We start from the raw sequence: 18476 nt of genomic DNA, 5'->3' as shown, positions 1-18476 counted from the left end.
GTGCTTTGTGACCGCCTGGAGGGGTGGGAGGGAGGGAGACACAAGAGGGAAGGGATATGGGAACAGATGTATATGTATAACTGATTCACTTTGTTATAAAGCAGAAACTAACACACCATTGTGAAGCAATTATACTCCAATAAAGTTGTAAAAAAAAATAAAGTTACTGTAAAACTACAGTGGAGACACGATGGATCTGGTTAATTCTATGGAAAAATCAGGAAAGGCTTCACAGAGGAGATGCATCTTGAAGAAGAATGGGGGCAGATAGGGAATTCCAGGAAGAGAGAATAACAAGTACAAAGGCAGTAATTAATGAAACGGCACAGTAAGTTCAAGGAACTGAAAACGGTCCTTCCTATGCAAGAACATGGGCCCAAAGACGGGAACTGATGAGAAAGAGGCTGCAGGAGTCAGAACACAGAAGGCCATGCATAAATGGACTTTACCTTTTTTATATGAAGTTTTATAGAGAAGCAATATGATCAGATTTATGTTGAAAAAGCAATCACTCCAATTTGATGAATGAAATTGGACCAAAATTGCATAAAAGGAGTAAGTTTAAAAGTTCCTGCAATAGTCTAGGAAAGAGTGAGAAGAGGAACATTTCCAGAGACACTTAATAAATGGAATTAACAGCCTGCAATAGACTATTATTACATAAGGGGGTGGGAAAGTGAAGACTGCGGGGCCTCACTGCCAGAGTCTGTGTTTCTAACAAGTGTCCAGGTGATGCTACTGCTGCCGCACCCAATGTTCCAGAGTCTCTTTCCCCTTCCCAAAAAGGGCAAGTTCAAGAATATTCACTGCAGCACTGTCTGTGATGGTGCAAACTAAAAGCAACCTAAATGTTCATTGGGAAAGGAATGAATAAACAATGGAATACTCACAGAGAATTTCATTCAATAGTTAAAAGTACACAAATGAGATCTTCCCTTATCCACATGAATAACTCTCAAGCACGTAATGTTGAACGAAAATAAAGCCGGTTAAATTTATGTAATTTAAAAACATACAAATACTGTTAATAGGTAACTATATATTAGTAAAAGTATATCAACATGAAAAACAGAGATGGGAAAAGCAACAACTTCAAAACTGAGGTTACCTCTGAAGGGAATGGGCTCAAGGAGGGGTAAAAACAAGGATTCAGTTAGATCTTTAATGTGTTGTTTCCTTAGTAGAAAGATCTGAAGCAAATATGGCAAAATGTAAACATTAGTTAAATTTGGATGGTAGGGACATGGGTGTTATGGTATTCTTTGTATGTTTGAAATATTCTGTAATTTAAAAAGAGTAAAATGGCTAGTTAGGAAGTAAAGATGTAATACTGTCTGTTCTTTAAAGAATCTTGGGGCTTCCCTGGTGGTGCAGTGGTTAAGAATCCACCTGCCAATGCAGGGGGACAGGGGTTCAAGCCCTGGTCCCGGAAGATCCCACATGCCACAGAGCAACTAAGCCCGTGTGCCGCAACTACTGAGCCTGCATTCTAGAGCCCATGAGCCACAACTACTGAAGCCCACGTGCATAGAGCCTGTGCTCCCCAACAAGAGAAGCCACCGCAATGAGAAGCCCACGCACTGCAACAAAGAGTAGCCCTCACTTGCCGCAACTAGAGAAAGCCCATGCACAGCAACGAAGACCCAATGCAGCCCAAAATAAATAAATTAATTAAAAAAAAAAAAGAATCTTGGCTGTAAAGGGAAGCAAAAGGTAAAGAGAAGCTGGTGAAAAGCAGATGTTGGGACCAAGAGAGGGTTTTCTTTTTAAACAAAAGGAAGGATTTAACTGTCCTTAAACAGAGGAAGGAACACTTCTTTTTCTTAGCCTGCAAGACAGACTGATGTTATATAAATACTCTGCATGACAATGCTGAATATACAGAAAGAAGCAAAAGCTACAGTTCTTTGTTTTGGGATTTAGAATCTAGATAAGGAGCCATGATCAATCCACTATGTAGAACATCATTCAGTGTAATGATATTTGCTAAAACAGCGCAAAGGCTGCAGAGCTCAGAAATCCAGGACTGGAATGTGTGTTATTTTGACAATTCTTTTTTTCTGATCTTTAACTAATTACAACAAATCCCCCCTCCCTTAAAAGTTTCTTATATCCATTTATCAGAGCATTTTGGATCATATCAGTGGGTCCTTAACCTTTTTTTGGTTATGGGTTATTTTGAGAATCTGATGAATGAGAGAGTCTATGGACTCTCTTTCTAGAAAAACATACATAACTGTGCAAAAATTGACAGAGAACTTCAGAGGAAGTTCACTGATCCTCTGAAGCTCATTCATGGCAGAGAGAGCATGTACTCGATAAGCAATTACGAAACCAATTCAGAGCAGTCCTTAAGTTTGTCTCATATACCTCTCGGGCCTTATTTCCAACCAGTTACCTTCTATACTTTCCACTACCCATGGTTTTGTTCCCCATTTCCTCATAGCTCTGCAGAAAAATACTGATACCCCTCACTATACTTATTTGTGTCCTTCATAATCTTAAAGGGTATTTCAAGACTTGTCTTTTCTACTGATATTTCTCATTTTATTCCAACCTATGTTATCTCTTCCTCAATTTCTATGTTACTTACTGAATGTGTCAAAACACCTAGAAATCCATTATGCTTTGAACTTGTTCGTTTATAGCAAGCTGTTATTTACTTTTATACTGAAAATTAACTTATCAGGTTAGGTCTTTTCTCACTTAATTCAATGTAAGTTGAATAAAGATGGCTTTATTTCTTTGATACCTTATAATACTGGCACACTGTTTATATATTAGAAGCATTCAATACATTTTAATTGTTAACAATTTCTAGAGCTTTCTGATTACAAAGAGAACACACGAAGCAATGAGTTTGGATAGATTATGGAGAGCCAAGTTCTAAGTGCCTGAATAGCAAGATGGGGAATTACAGAGTTTAAAACTAGAAGGGCTTCTCTCGCCTCCCTGCTCCCAAGATGACCAAGAAAAGAAGGAATAATGGTCGTCCCAAAAAGGGCCGTGGCCACGTGCAGCCTATTCGCTGCACCAACTGTGCCCGATGCGTGCCCAAGGATAAGGCCATTTAAGAAGCTCGTCATTCAGAACATCGTAGAGGCTGCAGCCATCAGGGACATTTCTGAAGTGAGTGTTTTCGACGCCTGTGTGCTTCCCAAGCTGTATGTGAAACTGCATTACTGCGTGAGTTGTGCCATTCACAGCAAGGTAGTCAGGAATCGTTCTCAGGAAGCCCAGAAGGATCGAACACCTCCACTCCGATTTAGACCTGCAGGTGTTGCCCCATGACCTCTGCCAAAGCCCATGTAAGACGCTAAGTCCTTAAAGACTAAAGAAATACTGTCCCCTGGAAAGACAATAAAATGGAAATTATACTTTAAAAAAAATTAAAAAATAAACTAGAAGGGGCATTTGTGATCTTGTATTCGAAACCTCCCATCTAGAAATAATCCTAACCCAGCAATCTGACAACACAGACTTCTACCATATTCCCCAATTAAATATTTCTTGAAATCAATATACAAAGCTAAACGAACCATTAGCTTTATCTCCACTATATTCTTATGCTATCAGTATCCTGACTTAAACTTTCTCCTTGTCCCTTTTCTCCCTTCTAGTTCATCTAATATACTCTGACATGGGATATTTGGCAGTTGTTTGAAGTAGAGATTCTTTATCAAAAGTGCCATGTGCTTTGGGAGCTTTAGGTAATGTTTTGGCTCTCAACTAGTAGGCTATGTCAATTCTTAACTTTTGGTTTTTCTGTTTCTTTTGCGGGGAAATATTTTCTTATGGTCAATGTGTAGCTTGTAGTTGGTCTTGTCACCGCTAGATGGAGTTACATCACTGACCAAGATAGACAAATGGTGAGGGATGACTCCATCAGTGGCTTTAACTGCAGATTAGTGACTCATTAAGACTAAAAAAAGGAGATAAAATTCAAAAGGATAAAAAGCAGGCCTGTCAGTAAGCATATTTGGTGACTTACTAGTTCCTCTTCTAATGCATCATCAGCAAAGGGAAAAAGAGAGAACACTGACAGCCTTCCCTTCTCCTTTCCCTGGCCCTAACCAACCCTGTTACTGAAGATCCCACACCTTGGGGTCTGGGGTTTGGAGAAACAGAGAAATTTCAGTTGACAGTAGTGGAAAAAAGCAGTTTCTAGGATTCCTGAGTGAGATTATATTAAAACTAGATAAAGTTAATTTTCTTAACTTTCCCTGATTTCTTTGCTTTAGTACTAAAGATATAAATAGCCTTCTGATTGCATTATTTTAAATCAACTAGTGTGAATACTTTTCTTCTTTTTCACCTTCCCAGCTATTCCACTGACTTTAGTCAAATGGAATGAAGGACTATTTACTTTCAAAATAAATTCAGTGCCTTATTTCCTTTTTAAATTCTGTACTATCATTTGGAATAACTGGAGCTAATTTCCATTAAACAAAATGTCAGGGGCTTCCCTGGTGGCGCAGTGGTTGAGAGTCTGCCTGCCTATGCAGGGGACACGGGTTCGTGCCCCGGTCCAGGAAGATCCCACATGCCGCGGAGCGGCTGGGCCCGTGGGCCATGGCCACTGAGCCTGTGTGTCCGGAGCCTGTGCTGCGCAACGCGAGAGGCCACAACAGTGAGAGGCCCGCGTACCGCAAAAAAAAAAAAAAAAGTCAGGTTTTCTCTTTTCACATGTCTACATAAAAAATCTTAAGTTAGAAAATACAGTAAAAACCTGTATGCATAAAAATAGAGATGAAGACTTGGGCCTCCCTGGTGGCGCAGTGGTTAAGAGTCCGCCTGCCGATGCAGGGGATACGGGTTCGTGCCCCGGTCTGGGAGGATCCCATATGCCGCGGAGCGGCTGGGCCCGTGAGCCATGGCCGCTGGGCCTGCGCATCCGGAGCCTGTGCTCCGCAACGGGAGAGGCCACAACAGTGAGAGGCCCACATACCGCAAAAAGAAAAAAATAAAATAAAAATAGAGATGAAGACTTAAAATTTATAATAACATGAATACCCCATGAGATACTAACATACACATACCTTTTGACATAAATTCAGTGACAATGTAAATTGGCTCTTCAGAAACAACAGCATATAGTGGAACAAGTTTATCATGTCTTAACTTTTTCATTATCTGAGCCTCCTGAAGAAAAGCTTCTGGCATCATTGTACCTGGTTTTAGTGTTTTGATTGCAACTTTTGTGGTTCCATTCCATGTTCCTAGAGAAACAACCCACATTTCACTATTTTAACCTATATTTTAAGAGATTTACAACAAACTTCAATGAGCAGCAGTAACCTCAAATATTTCAACATATCTTATCATAAATTGGGGCATTTTCATCTATGGCTAAACAATGACAAAAAACAAAAGTTCAGGCTCCTTACCCATCCATACTTCACCAAAACATCCTTGTCCTAGTTTAACCTCCAGTCGCAAAGATTCTCGAGGGATTTCCCAAGCATCTTTTGCTAGACCTTGAGTCTGGGGTTTCACAGTTGGACACACAGTTGTTAACTTATGGCATAAACCATCAGCATGTTCTAGATAAATGAATAAACTACACTGTAAAATGAATAACTTACAAAAATTAAGGTACATATAATTGTACCAGTGTTTTTAAAAGTTTATATTATAGGAAATAAAAACAATGTTCTATCAGTTTTATTACAAAAGCCCGAACACAAAAAGGGAGTTCCATAAAAGAAAAACATACAAGAAGTCAAACATTTTATTAAATACATTTTAAAAGTTATTATTTATTATATATTTATTATGTCCCATTATGCACCAGCTATTGTGCTAATTCAGCCCTTTACAAATATCTCATATAAATAAAAGAGACTTAGAAAACTTAAGCAACTTTCACAAGGTGACCCAGTAAATACATGATAGAGATGGGTTTCAAACCCTAGATCTGACTGCCTCCAAAGTTCTGCTTTTGACCACTGTGCTTCATTTCTTCCCAAAGAGAATGTTACCATTAATTGTTATTTCTAAAAACCACAAGCAAGGAACTTCCCTGGTGGCTCAGTGGTTAAGAATCCGCCTGCCAATGTAGGGGACACAGGTTCGATCCCTAGTCTGGGAAGATCCCACATGCCGCGGAGCAACTAAGTCTGTGTGCCACAACTACTGAGCCTGTGCGCCACAACTACTGAGACTGCATGCCACAACTACTGAAGCCTGCATGCCTAGAGCCCATGGTCCACAAGAGAAGCCCCTGCAATGAGGAGCCCGTGCACTGCAATGAAGAGTAGCCCCTGCTCTCCGCAACTAGAGAAAGCCCACGAGCAGCAACGAAGACCCAACACAGCCAAAAATAATAAATAAACATTTAAATAAATAAATAAAATAAAAACCACAAGCACAAAAAGCACACCGAAAATCAAGGAAAAACTTCTTTACTTAGAGGACTGATCTTCAAATAAAGGAGACACAAAAACAGTGAATCCCAAATTTTTAATGGCTTAACTTGTGAATCCTGCTCAGACAATCTTTCTTATGTAAATATGACGTGCTCCCTTCCATTCTCAACATCCACATCACATCCAATTACAACTGATGACACGGCTTGGTAACATGTTTAATCAGTGTCAAGATTGGTGATTGACTTGATAGACTTAATTTGCAGTTAGCTGTCACTGAAGAAGAAATCATCATGGAAGCTTCCCCTCCCCTAGTATTAAACATTTAAAGACTTTCAGATTCATTCATGTATCAAACTGAAGATTAAAAATTTTGAGAGAGAAGACTCTAATACTGAATACCTTTCAAAAGTCCTTGAAAGACTGATGAATGTCTACAGTTGCTATAGCTTAATTTTCCATGACAATAAAAATGCATCTTCAGATCAAATTTCATTGGATTTACACTTTAGGAAGTCTTATGTGGTTCAGCCCACGCTGAGGAACGTAACCCAACAGGACATATGATACAGCTTCTTACTTAAGTGTTTAGTTTTACCTACTTAGTAAATGTCCCGAAATAAAATTTTTGCTTTTTTATTTATTGTCACATCTATTTGGTATTTAGCTGTTATGAAATGGAACTCCGATGTAAACAAACACTGTGCCAGTAAGATATAAGGATGCAAATGATGATAGTCTGATTTAGCACATCATCCAAGAACCCAACTCAGGGACTTCTCTGGTGGTGCAGTAGTTAAGAATCCACCTGTCAATGCAGGCGACACGTGTTCGATCCCTGGTCCGGGAAGATCCCACATGCTGCGGGGCAACCAAGCCCGTGCACCACAACTACTGAGCCTCCGCTCTAGAGAAGCCACCACAATGAGAAGCCCGCACACCACAACGAAGAGTGGCCCCTGCTCGCCACAACTAGAGAAAGCCCACATGCAGCAACGAAGACCCAACGCAGCCAAAAAAAAAAAGAACCCAACTCAACAGTATTATCTGTTCCTCATTTTAAAACTAAAATACATTGGGCACATACTGGGTATAAAGTAGCATGTTAGACCTTAAGAGACATGAAGACATGGATGCTGTCCTCATAAAATTGAACATGAGGAAATAATTTTCACCTTTGAAATATTCACGTACCTGTATAGTGTTTTACCAATTTCTGCAGGGTATCAAATTGTGCTCTGGTTGTGATATAGTATCCACCATTGTCAAGTTTCCTAATTTTGTAGTGTTTCACATTGTCACCCCTTACCTCGTCCCAATCACGAATAGAGAGGGAATAAGCACCTAGAAGGGAAAATGAACACTTCTACTATACCCTTCTTAAAATACTGCCCAAGAAAAATTTTATATTTATATTAACAATATTCATACCTTTAGTAGTTTCACTCTCTCTTACTAAGAAAATACCTCGTTGATTCCCAGGATTCAGAAGTAATCTTTCAGCATCTTTTCTTCCCATTTTGCCAAAATACCATCTGGAAAAAAAAATGAGTAGTGTTCTGAGTTAGAAGGGTGTAATAAGCATCAGAAAAATTATACATAGGTATTAGTAAGAATGGAGTGGGATAGGGAGTATGACAAAAAATAGAACACAGCTTTAAAATACAGTAAAACAGAATGAAAGATCTTTCTTAAATATTACAAGTATTACTATCAGAATATATTCTGTCATAGTATTTTCATGTATTAACTACTCAACAAGTCTCTTAAACTCCACCTGGCAGTCACAGGAACCATAAATACAGAAGGAAAGGCAAAATGACAGCCTTTTAGTCAATGACAGATGAAAATATTAAGATTATAGTTGGAAGAGTAAAAGTGGTTCTCTGGCAAGTGTGATCATTTGTATTCAGTAAGATGCAAGTAAACCATATCCAAATTATTAGGGACTCTAAATTAGTGTGGGTTCATTTAATACAGTTTTGTGAATAAAAATGTAATTTTTGCTGAGGAGGAGCCACAGAATAGTGGAGAAGAAAGACCAAAGGACAAAATGGAAAGTAACAAGTGCCAAAGCAGAACAGAGAGTTATGGAGACAAATTACACATCACTAATAAAAAAGCAAACAAATATTGATAGAGCACCTACTATGTGCAAGATGCTGGGTTAAGTGCTGTGATATGAAGATGATGTATTATTTATGGATCCCAGATAAACCTGCTTTGACATAAAAGTACAGGCATACCTCATTTTATTGTGTTTTGCTTTATTGCGTCTTTTTAAAAATTGTAGGTTTGTGGCAACCCTGGTCAAGCAAGTCCATCAGAGTCATTTTTCCAATAGCATTTGCTAACTTCGCGTCTCTGTGTCACATTTTGCTAAGTCTTGCAGTATTTCAAACATTTTCTTCCACATAAGACAGCAAACTTAACTGATAAATGTTGTGTGTGATCTGACTGCTCCACCAACTGGCTGTTTCCCCAACTCCCTCTCCTCATGCCTCCCTACTCCCTGAGATACACAATGTTAAATTAGGCCAAGTAATAACCCTACAGTGGTCTCTAAGTGTTCCTTTCTCTGAGTGAAAGGAAGAGTCAATCAACGTGGCAAACTTCGTTGTTGATTTATTTTAAGAAACTGCCATGGCCACCCCAGCCATCAGCAGCCACCACTCCGATCAGCAGCCACCAACATGGAGGAAGGACCCTCTATAGCAAAACAACTATGGCTTGCTGAAAGCTCAGACAATGGTTAGCATTTTTTAGCAATAAAGTATTTTTAATTAAGGTATGTACATTGCTTTTTTAGACACAGACTGTTGCACACTTAATATACCACAGTGTAGTGTAACCATAACTTTTATGCACTGGGAAACCAACTCACTTTATGGCAATATTTGCTTTATTATGGCTGTCTAGAACCAAATCCACAATATCTCTGAGTATGCCTGTAATATGTCACTGAAGGTGAACTTTAACTTTTTGGAAGTTTTAAGAATGGTACATAGAACTCCCATATACCCTCCACCCAGGTTTCCTGTTAACATTTTGCTTTGTCATATTCTCTTTTTCCCTGTGTATGTGTGTGTTTGTGTGGGTGTATGTATTTCCTTCTGAACTGAATGATAGTTGCAAACATGCTGAATCATTACCTCTAAATGCTTCAGTGTGTACATCCTAAAAGACAAAGATACTCTCTCTCCATAGCCATGGAGCAAGCACCTAAGTCAAGAAGTTAACACTGATACAATAACATCAACAGAGGATAAATTTTTGAAGTGAAAGAGTCTGCAGAATACAAAAAGGGTTAATGCAATTATTTTAAAGTGAAAAAATAAAGGCTAGGGACTAGGCATAATACAGTATTATAAATGCAGATTCATTTATGATCCTACTGTAAGCAAATACTATGGAATTAATTATTAATTTTCAAGTAACATCTCCTATTAATATGATACATTAGCTGTATTAAGACTGGTATGTAATTGCACGTGTGTCAAGTTGTGGCTAAGTAGAATGTGCATTAAGACATTTTAAAAATCAAAATAATTAATAAAATATGAAGCAGTGCCATACTCTTCTGCCTGAATGGAATCTGCAGGGGCTACATAATTGCTAGGGATATAGCCATTCTTTCCTGTAGCAATTGATCTTGCTTCCCACCAGTCTCCTTCCCTGCAACACATAAAACAACAATTACCACAAGGTAGACCACAGCTCAGGACACGATCTATTGCAGTGCCATCTTGTATCTGAAATAGACAAGAAGTATTACTTCCATTTTTATTTATGCATTCATTTGATCAAGAATCAAACTCCAAGAAGAATATTAAAAACATAGGTTACAGGACATCACTGGTGGTGCAGTGGTTAAGAATCCGCCTGCCAACGCAGGGGACATGGGTTTAATCCCTGATCCAGGAAGGTCCCACATGTCGTGGAGCAACTAAGTCCGTGTGCCACGACTACTGAGCCTGCGCTCTAGAACCGTGAGCCACAACTCCTGTGCCCATGTGCTGCAACTACTGAAGCCTGTGCGCCTAGAGCCTGTGCCCGGCAACAAGAGAAGCCACCGCAATGAGAAGTCCACACACAACCACGAAGAGTAGCCCCTGCTCGCCGCAACTAGAGAAAGTCCGCACGCAGCAACAAAGATCCAATGCAGCCAAAAAAAATAATAAAAAAAAATAGATTACATGAATTAAGGGAATAAGGCCAAGCAAAATCACAATTGCGTTGTTTCTGTTTCAAACCAAAAAACAAAACAAAAACCCTGAAAAACAACAACAAAAAAAACACTTTTAGTTATAAAATCTCTTTTTTACGTAACCTAACCTTTCAACCTAAGACAATAAACTATGCTGAATAAAACAATTTGGGAAGTAAATCTTTCAGATTACTCAGTTTCGATGAAATGTTTTCTCATTTAAAAGCTTTACTGAGATATAATTTGTATACCATAAAATTCTCCCGTTTAAGATTTTTTAAGAGTTTTGCAGCCATTACCACTATCAATTTTAGAACATTTTCATCACCCCCAAAAGAAACCCTGTACCCACTAAGAGTTGCTTCCCTGGTGGCACAGTGGTTGAGAGTCCACCTGCCGATGCAGGGGACACGGGTTCGTGCCCCGGTCCGGGAAGATCCCACATGCCATGGAGGGGCTGGGCCTGTGAGCCATGGCCACTGAGCCTGCATGTCCGGAGCCGCAATGGGAGAGGCCACAACAGTGAGAGGCCCGCGTACCACAAAAAAAAAAAAAAAAAAAAAAAGTTACTTCCCATCCCACCCCTCCCCCACCATTTCCAACCACTAATCTGCTTTCTATTTCTATGGATATGCCCATTGTGGGGGCATTTCATATAAATGGAACGATACAACACGTGGTCTTTTTGACTGGCTTCCTTCACTCAGCATCATTTTTTCAGCATTTATCAGTTGCTCCTTCTTTTTTTATTGCTAAATGATTTTTTTTAATTTTTTTATTCTTTATTCTTTATCAGTTTTGGCTGCATTGGGTCTTCGTTGCTGCGCGAGGGCGTTCTCTAGTTGTGGTGAGCGGTAGCTGCGGCAAGCAGGGGCTACTCTTCGTTGTGGTGTGCGTGCTTCTCATTGCAGTGGCTTCTCTTGTTGTGGTGCACAGGCTTCAGTAGTTGTGGCTCGCGAGCTCAGTAGTTGTGACTTGCAGGCTCTAGAGCGCAGGCTCAGTAGTTGTGACTCACGGGCTTAGTTGCTCTGCAGCATGTGGGATCTTCCCAGACCAGGGATCGAACCCGTGTCCCCTGCACTGGCAGGCAGATTCTTAACCACTGTGCCACCAGGGAAGTCCCAATGATTTTCTTTTTAACAATGCATAAAATTACAATGTTTCTTTCTATCATATTAGGAGAAAAAACTCAGATGCCCTAGAACTACTGTAACCAAAATATTAGCAATGAGCAATAATAAAAAGATTTAATTCCTGGAATAAAGCATATTTACAAGAATGTTATCCATGAATATCCAAATAAGACTAAAATCAATTCAGAACATGAGAACTACATGTAGTTTGTAATAGATAAGCCTTGACTTTTCCAAAATTGATGTGAACGGAGAGTATATTATCAATCTGCAATGAGGAAGACATATGGGTTCTGCTACTATAGATTAGATGCATGTTTTGCTTTACCAGAGATAAGTATTGAAAATATTTTGTCTACACTGAAATTTTATAAATTCTTGAGGTGAATCTGATCTTTAAAAAATGAAATGGAAAATCCTTTTGTAATTCAAATGTTTACAAACTCATATACTTGGCTTGTAACTTCCTAGTATATATTAAGTACTTTCAGATATACAAACTGAAAACTTTGATCCTGATAATCATTCACTGATTCATTCAAACATTCACTGAATACCTTTAAGTGACAGACCTTACAATAGTGTGCTAGAAACAGGTAAAAAGTCCTTATCTTCAAGTAACTCCATCTAGAGCAGGATTTCTCAATCTCGGCACTACTGACACTTTGGGCTGGACAATGCTTTGTGGTCGGGGGCTGTCCTGTGCACTGCAGGATGCTGAGCGGCATCCCTGGCCTCCACCCATTAGATGCCAGTTGTAGCACCATGGATGTAACAAACAAAAATGTCTCCAGACATGGTCAAATGTCCCCTGGGTGATTCTTCTGCCCCCATGCTGAGAACCACTGGTCTAAAAGGATGATAGGCAAGTGATAAATTTTAATTCAAAACTGTGATGGCAGCTATAATTGAGGCTTGCACAGGTTGCTATGTAAACATGTAAGAGAGACACCAAATCCAGCAGGAGGTGGGGACTGGGCCAGGCAGGAAAAGTAGAAAGAATATCAAGAAAGGCTTCCTTGAGAAAGGACACAGGAATATACACTCTGACGGATGCATAGGGTTGGCCAGAAGCAGGAAGAAAAGTGGAGGGACAAGAAGCTACATTCCAGAAAAAAGAAATCGCACGTGTGAAAGCACAGAGAAGGGGAGAACCCCCAGTGTATTCAGAATCATAAATAAGTAATTCAGTCTGGCTGGGCAGTGGAGTGAGGAAGGGGAAGCAGCTCAATGAATGACGCCTGCTCTTATTGCTCTTTTATCTTGACAGCAGCCAGTAGCTACTGAAGGATTTTTTTTTTTTTTTTTTTTTTTTTGCGGTACTTGGGCCTCTCACTGTTGTGGCCTCTCCCGTTGTGGAGCACAGGCTCCGGACACGCAGGCCCAGCGGCCACGGCTCACGGGCCCAGCCACTCCACAGCACGTGGGATCCTCCCGGACCTGGGCACGAACCGGCATCCCCTGTACCGGCAGGCAGACTCTCAACCACTGCACCACCAGGGAGGCCCCGCTACTGAAGGATTTTAAAGCCGAGAGACAGAATCACATTTCATGTTCTCAAAAAATAATTGGTAGCAAGTGGGAACAAGGATGGAAGGAAACATGACTGGATGCAAAGAGACCATAAATGTCTATTCTGAGAAGTTACAAAGTGGTCGCTGTGCCTGCTAATGAAATTATGGGATCTATTTTCCGTAACAAGCACTGAATTTTCTACGGTGGCCCACTAAATGACAAGAAGTCTGAGAGTCACATAAGGAAACAGCAATGTAACATGGTCAGTTTGGGACTGCAGGAGGTCCTTAGCCTTTTTAATTTGTTTTTTTAAGAGAAAGAGATTAAGATCTTTAAATCATCTAGTACTTAGATAAATGGGATCATAGAACAATCTTTATAAAGGTTTTTTTAAGTAAGGTACCTACTTACATATACTCCCTCAATCCTCACTCTTAAATCTCTACTGTTTATGGCAGAACCACAGCAACACAATTTGTAGAAACCATAACTGCTGGCTCCGGCAGTAGTATTATGCCGTATGTCTAAAGAAACCAAATGTATCATCCAATCCAGTGGGCAGAGACCCACGCCCCACTACTCCCGTCTCTGAATCATCAACCAGCTCAGTGGTTTCAGTGTAAAGTAGGCTGCCGTTGGTATTTCTCCCCCGTAAAATGTTCATAACACTTACGTATTGTTAATTATTTGAAATCTTTCACCCTTCTTAAATGAAAGGTCTTCTGTCGTTCTAGCTTCATAATCATATAAGGCCACAAATACAGTAACACCACCTATTGGGGGAAAAAAAGACCAAGGTAAATTATGTAGACAAATTAACAACAGAGAAATTTAAAAACATTGCCAACACCAACAAAAAAAGCTTAAGCATAGTTCTTTTCTCCTGGTCTCCAGAATCTATTTTTAAAAGTTGGAGATTTAATTCGCTGAAGTTTTCAAGTTATTAAGATGCTATCTTAAGGCCTTCCATGAGACTACTGTACTCTACAAATTCTAAAATTCTATAGACTCAGAGAGACATTTTTAATCTTGATTCATAGCTGCAACATCTCTAGCTTGAAAAGACAAAGTTCAAATCAATTCCTTGGCAGAAAAAGCATTAACGAGTATTATAAACTAGCATTGATCATCTCAATTTCTTAAAAACAATAAGTGAACATTCCCATCCTTAAGACTAATCATTCACTGTATAGCACAGGGAACTCTACTCAATACTCTGTAATGACCCATATGGGAACAGAATTTAAAAAAAGAGTGGATATATGTATATGTATAACTGATTCACTTTGCTGTACAGCAGAACACAACATTGTAAATCAACTATACTCCAATAAAAATTAATTTAAAAAAAGACTAACAGTAGTAACTAGGGTTTTATTAAGATTATTTATTATATTTAATACAGAGATAAAAACAGCATGTTTTTCTTAGAAATTAAATGGTATGGCTGATATGGATTATAAATTCCAAAAATAATTTTGTCATATAAAGCACTGTATGTAGTTGCTTAAGACATAAGCAACTTAAATAGCCAAACTATTATCTGCAAGCGAAAGAACAGAATCTCATTTATCTGGCTTCTCCCCTGAGGCCCGGTCATATATTAACTACCTATTTGACATCTCAAGTGTCTATCAAGCATTTAAAATTTTTTAGGTACAAAACAAAGGTGTTGGGCTTCCCTGGTGGCGCAGTGGTTGAGAGTCCGCCTGCCGATGCAGGGGAAACGGGTTCGTGCCCCGGTCCGGGAAGATCCCACATGCCGCGGAGCGGCTGGGCCCATGAGCCATGGCCGCTGAGCCTGCGCGTCCGGAGCCTGTGCTCCACAATGGGAGAGGCCACAACAGTGAGAGGCCCGCGTACCGCAAAAAAAAACCCACAAAAAAACAAAAGAAAACACAAAGGTGTTGACTTTTTTCCTCTAACCTGAAGTATTACTGAAGTCTTCCCCACCTCGGCGAACACTAGTCAGGTAGTCAAGCCAAGTCCATTACCAGCACTGTCAGTTCTACCTCTAGAGTACCTTATCTAATTCCTTTTCATTTCCAGCTCTTCCACCCTAATCCACGTCCCTGTTATCTCTTACTGGGAAAGTAAGAGCCCAACTCACTTCTATATCTGGTTCCCTACATCCACCCTTCATGAAGCTGCCAGAGGGAAGTTTTTAGAAAGGGAATTCAATCGTGCACATTCTTTACTGAGATCTCTTCAATAACTTCAATAAAATCATAAAATTTGAAAATATTGAAAATAAAATTTTCAATAAAATCATTCTAGTTAGTTCCTTCGTAGTATTTATGAACCATTAATCCTCCTGTTCAGTTGTTTCTGTAATTATTATCCAACCCTCATTATAATGTAAACTCCATTAGGGCAGAAATCTTGTTTCTCTTGCTTACAACTCACTATACCTGGCACACAGACGCTCATCAATAAACTAATACCCATGAATGGACTATTTCCCGTAAATAAACTGCTTTTAGGTAACTCAAGTATGTCTTCTCAACATTTAATCATTTTGGATTACTATCTTTCCAGAACATATAATCCTGAAAATAAACTTTTACTGGTGACTGAGAAATACCATCATGACCAACTATTACTGAAGTATTTAGAGTCAGGGGGCTGGAATTAAGACTATAATTGACTCTTTGAAGTCCATAACTTCTCAAATGAAGAGTCTAACAGAATTTGTGATTGACATTCTCTGTTCACTATTTTTGGTCTGGAGGTGAGCAGAGTGAAGGGACACATTTATAGTCCATGCTTGTAGAAGAGATTCTTCTTTTGTCCCCTCATGTTGCTCAATTTGGTGCTGGCAGCTGTTTTGCCAAGCCTAATGATAAAGTGGACACTCCAAGGGCTGCAAGGGAGACACCAAAGAAACTCGAGTCCTTGATGACATCAAGGAACTGCTGGATCAAGGAATCCTGGAGCTCACCCTACTTTTAAAGCCAGTTGTGCTTTGTTACTCAAGGGAAAAGCATCCCGACAGGGGACCCTTCACAAAAGAACCATCTCTCTTTTTGAAGTTTCTGACTACGTTTTTAGAGCATTTCTGCCTCCATGAAAGGTTGTTGGCCATCACTTCTTGCTGTTCTCTGAAAGGATATTGTAGGGTAATAAATGAAGTTCTAGAATAGGGCATTAAATCTGTGCCCTCCTGCTTATTACCTGTGACTCTGAAAAAAAAAATCATTTAAACACTGAGCCTCAGGATTTTTCTTTTTTTAGTCAGTAGTATCTAATAGGAAAACTGTATTATCATCACGAAACTGCCATTTACCTAACATTTATCAAGTAACTACTATAATACTTTAATAATGGTTAGCACTTTACAATCCTCAGAAGTTGTAATATTCTAGAGGGAGGGGTATACATTTTTCAGGGTTGTTCTTTTTTGGCCGTGCTGCACGGCATGTGGGATCCTAGTTCCCCAACCAGGGATCGAACCTGTGCCCACTGGACTGCCAGGGAAGTCCCCAGGAGGGAGGGGTATACTTTTTTAAAAAATAGATCTTTATTGGAGTATAATTGCTTCACAATACTGTCTTCGTTTCTGTTGTACAACAAAGTAAATCAGCTATACATATACATATATTCCCATATCCCCTCCCTCTTAAGCCTCCCTCCCACCCTCCCTATCCCACCCCTCTAGGTCATCGCAAAGCACCAAGCTGATCTCCCTGTGCTATGAGGCTGCTTCCCACTAGCTATCTATTTTACATTTGGTAGTGTATATATGTCCATGCTACTCTCACCTCGACCCAGCTTCCCCCTCCCCCACCAGTCCCCAAGTCCATTCTCTATGTCTATGTCTTTATTCCTGCCCTGCAACTACGTTCATCAGTACCATTTTTTTTTAAGATTCCATATATATGTGTTAGCATACAGTATTTTTCTCCTTCTGACTTACTTCACTGCATATGACAGAACCTAGGTCCATCCCCCTCACTACAAACAACTCAATTTCATTTCTTTTTATGGCTGAGTAATATTCCATTGTATATATGTGCCACATCTTCTTTATCCAGTCATCTGTCAATGGACACTTAGGCTGCTTCCATGTCCTGGCTATTGTAAATAGAGCTGCAATGAACACTGTGGTACATGACTCTTTTTGAATTATGGTTTTCTCAGAGTATATGCCCAGCAGTGGGATTGCTGGGTCATATGGTAATTCTATTTTTAGCTTTTTAAGGACCTTCCATACTGTTCTCCATAGTGGTTGTATCAATTTACATTCCCACCAACAGTGCAGGAGGGTTCCCTTTGGGGTATACGTTTTTAATCTTTATATTTCCAGTGCCTGCCAGTCAGCACTCAATAATTATTTGAAAAATGAATTAGTGAAATAATTATATAACCTAGTACATAATCACCATCAGATTATTACCAAATTTCCCAGAATAATATCCATGTACACAATAAGACTCGAATTTATGTTGGAGACTTTAATTTTTACATAAACTTATTTTAATAGTCCCCCAGTAAGTTAGTTCTCTTACAGCAGGCAAACTTTATGTATTGCCCAAGGTCACATTCTCAAACCAACAACAGGATTGTCCATTTAAATCTCACCTGTTAAACCAGCAGGATAGGAACTTGGCACCCCTGAAAATGAGGAAGATGCTCCTCCAAAAGGTGTCACCCCTGAGGATCCTCCAAATGGTGTCATGGAAAGGTTGCTGAAGTTACCGGATGTGCTCTTTGTGGAGCACGTTGGTGCTAGGGCAGTGTGCTCCGCTCCATGATGGCTGACACTTGTACTGACCGGTTCTGGAGTGTTTTCTGGTCTGTATTTAATGGCTGGACTCTTGTTCTCTTTACTTTTAATGCAGCCCATTATCAAATCTACAAAGATGATAAGGCAAATTCTGAGAAGCAGTTAACATAAAGTATACTTCAAAAGGTGCAATTCAATAGGTGACTTTAAATGAGGCATTTTCCCCCTGCAAATAAGTTAACAATAACGAAACAAACCAAAAAGAACCTAGACAGCTGCAAATAAAGTCTCGCCACCTCATTTATCTTTATTACAATTCTGCTAACGTATCATTCCAATCATGTCATTCTCCAGCTCAATCTCCTTTAATGGTTCAATGACAACATGCCACAGTGTATTGGGAAAACCATGGGCTCTGATGCCAGAGGCCAGAGTTTGAATCCTAGCTTCCTACTTCCTAGTGCAGTGACTGCAGGTATGTTGCTTAACTTCTCTGCACCTCAGTTACTTGAAAAAGGAGAACAATA

The 18476-nt window shown here is 39.6% G+C and overlaps 1 protein-coding gene and 1 pseudogene across 2 annotated transcripts in view; one reads left to right on the top strand and one right to left on the bottom strand.

Moving 5' to 3' along the window:
- The window catches only part of YES1 (YES proto-oncogene 1, Src family tyrosine kinase), an 80977-nt gene that overhangs the window by 10398 nt on the left and 52103 nt on the right, over positions 1-18476 (bottom strand). For both annotated transcript variants that reach the window (XM_060118113.1, XM_060118112.1), the window contains exons 2-8: positions 17805-18077; positions 13897-13996; positions 9945-10043; positions 7800-7903; positions 7563-7712; positions 5388-5543; positions 5040-5219 (exon numbers count right to left, since the gene is read on the bottom strand). In XM_060118113.1, the coding sequence (XP_059974096.1) occupies positions 5040-5219; positions 5388-5543; positions 7563-7712; positions 7800-7903; positions 9945-10043; positions 13897-13996; positions 17805-18069 (1054 nt within the window). In that variant the 5' untranslated portion in view covers positions 18070-18077. The remainder of the gene's footprint in view (positions 1-5039; positions 5220-5387; positions 5544-7562; positions 7713-7799; positions 7904-9944; positions 10044-13896; positions 13997-17804; positions 18078-18476) is intronic.
- LOC132502334 (small ribosomal subunit protein eS26-like) lies at positions 2964-3312 on the top strand (annotated as a pseudogene).

This window comes from Mesoplodon densirostris, chromosome 15 (assembly GCF_025265405.1).
Source record: "Mesoplodon densirostris isolate mMesDen1 chromosome 15, mMesDen1 primary haplotype, whole genome shotgun sequence".
NCBI lineage: Eukaryota > Metazoa > Chordata > Mammalia > Artiodactyla > Ziphiidae > Mesoplodon > Mesoplodon densirostris.
This window is presented reverse-complemented; position numbering and strand designations above follow the sequence as displayed.